Source organism: Lathamus discolor, chromosome 15, assembly GCF_037157495.1.
Source record: "Lathamus discolor isolate bLatDis1 chromosome 15, bLatDis1.hap1, whole genome shotgun sequence".
Taxonomy (NCBI): Eukaryota; Metazoa; Chordata; class Aves; order Psittaciformes; family Psittacidae; genus Lathamus; species Lathamus discolor.
In genome coordinates this window covers 5,968,101-5,975,712 of record NC_088898.1, presented here as the reverse complement: position 1 = coordinate 5,975,712, position 7,612 = coordinate 5,968,101, and the positions used below count along the sequence as shown (strand labels likewise).

At 44.4% G+C, this 7,612-nt stretch overlaps 1 protein-coding gene across 1 annotated transcript; it reads right to left on the bottom strand.

The window, feature by feature from the left end:
• Positions 1-918: 918 nt before the first annotated feature.
• ZDHHC12 (zinc finger DHHC-type palmitoyltransferase 12) lies at positions 919-6,853 on the bottom strand. The gene is made up of 5 exons (XM_065695758.1): positions 6,363-6,853; positions 5,973-6,109; positions 4,960-5,046; positions 3,525-3,691; positions 919-2,907 (listed from the first exon to the last, which is right to left on the bottom strand). Exons 1-5 carry the CDS (start codon positions 6,445-6,447, stop codon positions 2,598-2,600), a joined length of 786 nt encoding a protein of 261 aa, XP_065551830.1. The 5' UTR covers positions 6,448-6,853; the 3' UTR covers positions 919-2,597.
• Positions 6,854-7,612: the final 759 nt, after the last annotated feature.

Here is a 7,612-nt window from a genome sequence, read left to right as displayed (position 1 = left end):
TTTCAGCTTTTCATCTCCTTTGTGTTAGCTGAACGTTTCAGGTCAGGGCTAACCATATTCTGTCCAAAAGGCAGGCTTTTATTTTTCTCTGTAAATGTTAATAGTAGCATTTCCTTCCTTCCTTCCTTCCTCCCTCCCTCTCAATCAAGTTGTCTGTGTACATGTTGCATGGTGTCATCCACTGTCACAGGTAAATGACTGTAGTCAAATTGTCTCTCCACAGATGTTATCAATATGTATCCTGTATCTTTTGTTGGGATAGTCAAATAATTACAGTGTTAATACTGGAAAATCAGTAAGTTAAAGGTGATTTCCTTTGCCTGGTAACGTGTTGTAATTATACTTGGTAAGATACATTTTTCCTCTTAAATTCATATTAGCCTGTTGGGCAAAAAAAAAAGTGCAAGAGCCATCTATAAAGGAAGCATCATATTGATCATAAATAGGGAACACACAGCTATTACTCTCAGTTTGTCTCCAACAGAGGTAGACAGAAGTTGAAGCAAATGCAATTGTGCTGTATATGGAGATAAGGCTCAGTGCAGGTAGTGAGTTGTCACATCAAGGCTGGTCAAGAATTTAGAGAGGTAAGAGCTATGTTTGTGCAAAACAGGTAATTCACACTGAATCTAGATTTAATCTTTTCAGAGCCAATTATAACTGCATCTGAAATCCCTGTGTTCAAATATCCTTCATCCTCCTGCTCTGCCTTGCAGTCTAATGACCCTTTTAAAGCAGGATATGCGTTTTTCCTGCCCTTTGTTTGAACAGTACTGCCTGGCTTGCAGTTGGCCCCTACAAGTGTGTTTTGTGACTTTTCTTAAGGTCAAAGCCTTTGTAAAGTGATCAGTAAAGTGGATTATTAGCACAGTGAAATCCAGAACTTGGGTTCAAAGAAGGAGGCATAACCAAAACAGGTGTATTTAATTTTTTAATCCAGTAAAAAAGACAGTAAATTACCATCCTGGTGCATTCTGAAAAGAATTACCAAGCAGAGCAAAACTCTGTGTTCTGAGTTGTAGTATCCGCTGAGGAGCTTTTATTTGACTGATACGTGAAGAACCAGAGATTGTGATGTGGCCAATGAGCCACACTGACACAAACTGCAGAATCTTCTCTGGATGACATGCCATTGTTATGAAAATCATCCTTAGTGTTCTGATTTCCCCCTGATAAGAGTTTCTACTCTGAACTAACCAGACTGGAAACATCACAAGCACTGGAGCTGGTAAAAAAAGGGATGCTGTTCTGCTTTTGGACTATCATGCTGTGTTAGTGACTACACTGTCCTTCCATGAGTGCTCATCAGCTTTAAATCCTGAGTGCATTCTACCAGCTCTCCAGATGTGCTCTTGAGCTGGTGCATTTCCTGAGCCAAGGCAATTAAGGCACAAAATAATTTTAATGTTAAAGTTTATTTTGCTGCTTGTTTTTGTTCTTGGTTTTGGTTTGTTGGGGTTTTTCTTACAGAAAAGGCTCAGGACTAAGCCTCATACCACAATCTTCTCTAATTTTAAAGCTAAAATTGATCATCCCATACTTTCTTTGGTTCATTATGGAACTCTGACCTTTTATTCCACTGCAACACAAGTAAGCTTGCTGCTATCCTAGAAGGCTGTCAATCAGCACTCCTTCACCTCAGTGAAACACACAGGACCTACAATCTTTCCTCTTGCACTGAAACTTGGTATTCTTTTAGAAATTTTTATTAGTATGTTGAGGTAGTAATATTGCCAACAGTGTTAGTGGAGCTAGGCAAGAAGTACCCACCTCTGCTACTGATTCTCTTCCCCACAAGCTACGGGAAAGGCCTGAGCATGAACTTATCTGCAGAAATAATTCTGTACATAAGTATGTTGGTATCATTCTTTGCTGAGTTGATTCAGAAATAGTCTGTGAATTATTAACAGCACCATCAGCTTAGAGAAAAAGCCCTTAGGAAGCTGGTCAGGGCATCAAAAAGTACAGGCTAATTATCTTATAATCTGAATGTACTGTTTTACAGCTGTTTCTCATTTAAAGCCTCAGATCTTTGTAAAAAAGCATTAAGTTGAGGCATGTGGTCAAAATGAAATTTGTCTTTGACTGTCCAAATATTGACTCAAGTATTTCTATTACGTGCCTAACACGACTGACAAAAGGCACTGCAGTTCTCACAGTGAGAACTAGGTTGAAGAAAGGCCACAGGAATTATACTGATTCTGGCTGATTTTGTCTGTAACTGCTGTTCCTTGGCAGCAAAAGGAGAGGGAAGCTTTCGCAAAGTGAATATGGATGATCACACTGTTCGTTTGTCTCTTCTGGGGAGATATGGATGCAGTTACAAAAGAAGTACATTTAGAGAGAGACCTTTGCTCCATCCAGAACTCAGCTCTGCTGCCCTTCCCAGAACCAGTGTTTAACCGTGTTATTCATATGTAAAAAAAAAATAACCCTGACTTATCCTTGAAGTGTAATCTGCAGGATGAACAGGTTGTGGAATAAGCTGCATAGTTCATGATGTACTTAAGTTCCATCTAAGGCAAAAGCAGCAATTGCATTAGCAAAGCTTCACCCAGCAGATGTGTTGGCAATCTACCAGGTAGGTGCTTCTGTGACTAGACAGGCTCATTGTTCCTGTGAAAATAGATTTTCTCCCATGCAGTCAGGTGGCATGAACAGAAGAATCTCCAGAGATTGAGGATGACCCCTTGGTCAAAAGGATTCTCGAACTCAGAGTGTCGCAGGTAGGAGATGCGATGATGTGACATGAATTCCCAGGTGGTGGTGTTGCATGAGATCAGATAGAGGTGTGAAATGAGCAGCAGCACAACAACAATGGTGAATATAACTATCAGGAGAAAGGATGTGAGGAGGAAAATGTTGTGATTCAGCCACTCCCAGGACAGTTCAAAGTAGAGGCCTGACCTGTCAATTCAAAGAGCAATAAATTCCTGGTTAAAAATGTTGAGCTAGTTCCATAAGCCAAGTGACCTTGATGGAACATGTAAGTGGGTACATAACTACTGAACTTCTGATAATCATGTTCTACAGAGAGTTAATATACTGTTATACTGTTTGTTAATATACTGTTACTTAAGAGTTAATAAACTCTTAAGAGACTGCACCAATAGTGACTTAGTATCTAAGAAGTTGAAAAGATACTGGTTCCCCTGACAGCTGAGACAATCATCTTTGGTTAACTCCTCCTGAACAGGCTGAAACCCTGTTGGTGTTTCCAGTACTTGGATTTGTAAACCCAGGTCTTATTAGAGTAATTGAAGCAAAATCAGCTTTTGTACTGCTGTGAATGCTGGTAATTACATCTTAATGATGAATATGAAACCTAAATTATCAGATTCTGCTCAACTACTGCTCAGCTATGTTGTCCCTCAGCAGATTAGGGGGCTCCAGGGTGCAAAAGAGGGTGAAGATCCAAAGCCTACAAATTACTGCTTTGCTCTACATAACCCCTTCAGTGGGACTCTAGCAGCATCAGAACATGTAGCCATCTCAGAGGTCAGAGTGCTGCCTCAAGGCCTTACCAAGCAACCTGACCTCCCCACAGCAGCACGACAAGCTGCACGCTCAGGTAGACTATAAAGAAGGGGTGATTCTTTTCTCCTATGCAGTTCTCAATCCAGGGACAGTGATGGTCGTAGCGCCGCACGCAGTGCTGGCACAGCTGGCAGTGCCTGGCTCTCATCGGCTGCTGCAAAACACAAACCAACAAAAAGAGAAGAAAACCACTAGCAGCGGCCTGCTACTGTGGTTGTGCTAGTGTGGTAGAAGAGAACATCATGCAAAACTCTCTTCCTCCACAGCAGTGCTGTCCCAAAAGCTTTTTTTTATCTTTTGAGATACACTGCTAAGACAACTACATTGCTAAGACAACTACAGGGGATCGTGATCTCCCTGGTAAAGATCCAAATTAATGAATTCCAAATGAAATTATTCTCCCGCACTACTTCTAGCTATATTTTTTAATCTACTTATTTATAGGAAGTTCAGTGTGTAAGGGAGGGAGCTGGAGCCAATCAGTCTATTCAGGATTGATGCGGAAAGCTAGGACCACAACTATTGAATAAAGTGGGCAGGGATGGGATGTTCCTACGGGACTGCATGGGAAATGTCTTTGCTTCTGCGAGAACACAAGACACATGCACAAGAAAGTGACTCAAGTGCTAGGAATAGAGAATATGAAAGATCTGGCTGAGAAAAGTAGTGCCCCTTAGGATTTGTTGCCCAAGGCATATATATGTCTTGCCAGTTTTTCCTCTTGTAATAAGCTCACTTCTCCTGGTAGATATTCTTCAGGAATTCATGGAAGCTAGGATAATACTTGATTTTATTAAACTGATAAGCATCACTGTGAAAACAGGCCTTTCTAGGCTTTAGGCAAACTATTTTAAGAGCTAATCTAATTGCTCTAATTTTTCCTTCATGCTGTCTTTTATAACTAATACTAATGTTTTGCTGGGTTTAGGCCTCCAAATGATAGAGATAGCAAGAGTTTTCTGTATGTCATGCTTGGCCGCCTTTATCACAGTATCTTCAAAATAACCTTTTTGACAATACTGTAAGGTCTGACTGACATGGCAGTAAGAATGTCACAAAAGATCCTTGTTTCTGTAAGCCAGCACGGAACTGCTTCAGCCTTGGAAAATGAGCACACATGCCAATGCCTATGACGACATCTTTAGCTACACAGTTCCTTTGGATCACTTCAATTCAGAACTGTATTGGAATTCAATTTGCTTGTTGTGTTTATTTTTATTGTGAGTTTTTCAGCAGAAGGGGGACCCTTCGATAGAATCAATCAGATCTGCCATGCCTCCAAACCACTGAGCAGTGAGCAGCAATGACAGAAAAGCAACAGCTGCTGAACAAAGAGGTTGCCAAAACGTGTAAGCTTGGGAATTGCCCATCCTGTCCTCTTCTAGTGTGTTAAAAATGCCTACTTTCCCCATGAAGACCTACCTTCACCATGCAGTAACCACAACGCCGCAGCTTAACATTACTTGGAACCAGGGGTATGACCACGCTTTGTTCTTCACTCTCGTCTGCCTAAAAAAAAAGAGAAAGGGACTAACTAAGGAGGTTTTGTGTGCTGCTGCTGTGCCCTGACTGAGCTGTCTGTATCCTTGTAGTTAATAGTTAAGCAGTGCTGGTTCTCTCTGTCACTAAGAAAGTTAAACAGAGTAATTTCTTCAAATCCCTACAGGAGCTGCAGACAGTTAAGGTACAGGGAGAGAAAACAGGCTACCGTAACCACCAAAAGAATGTTTTCACAGAGGCAGAAATAACTGTGGGCAAGATACCACACTGATCCCGAGGCTACGCTTTAGGACAAAAACAAGGTTAGACTTTGCTTCCAAACACAATGGTATCTTTTCAGTATAAGCAGTGCTACTTATTCTTAGCACAGCCAACATGTACTTCAATGAAGGATAATTAAAACTTACAATGCTTTTGTCCTACACAATTTGTAGGCAGTGAACCTGAAGCAGACTATCTCTGTTACTGAAACTTTGCATGTGTTTTACTTCATTGTAACTTGCACATGTACATGTCCGCCGAGAGGACAACAAATCTATACACAGTTCAATAGAGCTGCAGAGCGCTTTCTTCCAAGCTTGCCATTTGGTTTTTTTGCACTTGTACCACTTAGCAGTAGTTAGCATAAACCAGGTCATGTATACATTCCATGGGGTATTGCAGCCTCTGATGTGAGAGAGAGGGCTTGCGCTCAAATAGCACAGTGCATTTAGAACGGGGATGTGGTGTAAAAGGCACACTTAAAAGTCTATGAACCCTACTGCTGTCACAGGATATGATTTGGACACTATCCATCCTGATCTCCAGTGGTTCATGTAGGTTTCCTTTATGCCAAGTGCAACAGAAGCAGATTGTTCTTATCTAACAGAGTGGGGAAACAAAAGCGTATAGATGTTACAGCCTCACCACCTTCTTCCATTCACGAAGTGCTATACCTTCTCTTCCTCTTCAGCCTTAACAAAACCTGGGTCCATGAGGGACACCCTGAAGTACAGCAGGATCGAGCACAAAACCAGCGAGACGAAGATCAGTGGCTGCAGCAGCTCCCCGCGCTCCTCTTGCTTTTGAAGATCTGAAACGGAGAGCAGCGCTCCTTGTGAAGCCTTCAGCGCCCTTCTCTCTGCCCCTACCAAAGGGCTCCCTACGGGAGGGGGAACGGAAGAGGCCGCTAACGGCAGGGGCTCCCGACAGCCCCAGGTTCCCCTCTGCCCTCAGCTCCTGAGGCCGAGGCAAGGCACAGAACACCCGCACCCCCCCGGCGCAGCCCGAGCCTGGGCCGCGGCCTCCTCCGCTCCCCCGGGAGGCCCGCGGCGGCCCCGCCTCACCTGTGCGGTGCAGGAAGAGCCCCAGCGCCAGCCCGCCGCTGAGGGCCGTGTGTGCCACCCTCACCCACCGCCGCCCGGCGCCCATGGCTCCCGAGGGCGGTGCCTGCGGCAGGCACTGCCGGGCGGAGCGGGCGCTGCTGTCCTCCCAGCGTGGACGCGGCTGCGCTACGAGCTGGCCTGGGCCGTAGCCGGCGCCTCAGACTCGGCTCCCCCCGAATGGAAGCCGGGCTCTGTTTCCTCCCCCTCGCACTTGCAGCCTGGCTGTAGCCTGCCGGCTTTCTTCCCCTCACACCGTCCTGCATGCTGGCCCTCCACCTCCTTCAGCTGCCTTCGCTCTTGTCCTCCCACCCTTAACCCCGGGATCCGCGCAGTCCCTCTGTCCCCAGCCGGGTGTTGTGGCTGTAAGTCCTATGGAGGGCACAGGCCCTTGAGGGCAGTGGCGCTGGTTAAACCCCCCTGCACCTCACAGTTAAACTCGAGGCAAATGCTGCTCAATGTAGGAGCAACAGAAGGAGTCCCGCAGAGGTGTGCGCTCACAGGCGAGGGGTCAAGGTGCTGTCTGGGTGAACTCTGGTCGTGCCGCTTTATTTCTGTCCCCTAGGAAGAAACGCAGAGGTTCTGCCTGGCTGAACGCATTTAGCTTGTGAAATGTTTGACATACCCTCAGCAGGAGGCTGCTGGGGTGGGAGCTGATCTAAATTCCAGTGTCTGCAGACTCCCCTGACAGCAGGAGAGGGAAGCTGGCTTGTCTAGAGAATGGTCCTTCTCATCTGAAAGCAGCTGAATTGCGCCCCAGATGTGTTGTTTTTAATCTCTTGTTAACAGTAAAGAAAGCAAAGATGACTAGCTTAAATGTACACATTTACACTGAGTGTTGGTTTAGGGGAGATGAATCTCACCACAGACCTCTAAAAGTTCTGAAATCACGTTTTTTTCTCTTTAAACTCTTCAGTTTTAACACAGATATATCTTGCTGAGGTTGTTACCTTCTTTCCCAGTAAAAATTTTGACAGAAAAATCACATTCTTTGCACATTTAAACTTAAAACCTATCAGATTCCTTGGTATTGTTTGACCAAGGGGGATATTCTTGATTTGGTCTCTTTGAGTCAGTGGCCACCTGCTGATTCCAGGAAAGCACCTGGCTTAAAATGGTTTAGGTGAGACAGCTGTGTTGAAATGTTAATGAAAAACGTAGTTTACATTTCCAATAGTCATTCAAATCCTCTTGCTTTCTTTTTTGTCCTAGGT

Coding starts and splice junctions, on each gene's coding strand:
- ZDHHC12 (XM_065695758.1), bottom strand. CDS start 6,447: ATGGGCGCCGGGCGGCGGTGGGTGAGGGTGGCACACACGGCCCTCAGC. Junction 6,110..6,362: donor GCTCTTCCTGCACCGCACAG/GTGAGGCGGGGC, acceptor TCTCCGTTTCAG/ATCTTCAAAAGCAAGAGGAG. Junction 5,047..5,972: donor AGGCTGAAGAGGAAGAGAAG/GTATAGCACTTC, acceptor CTTTTTTTTTAG/GCAGACGAGAGTGAAGAACA.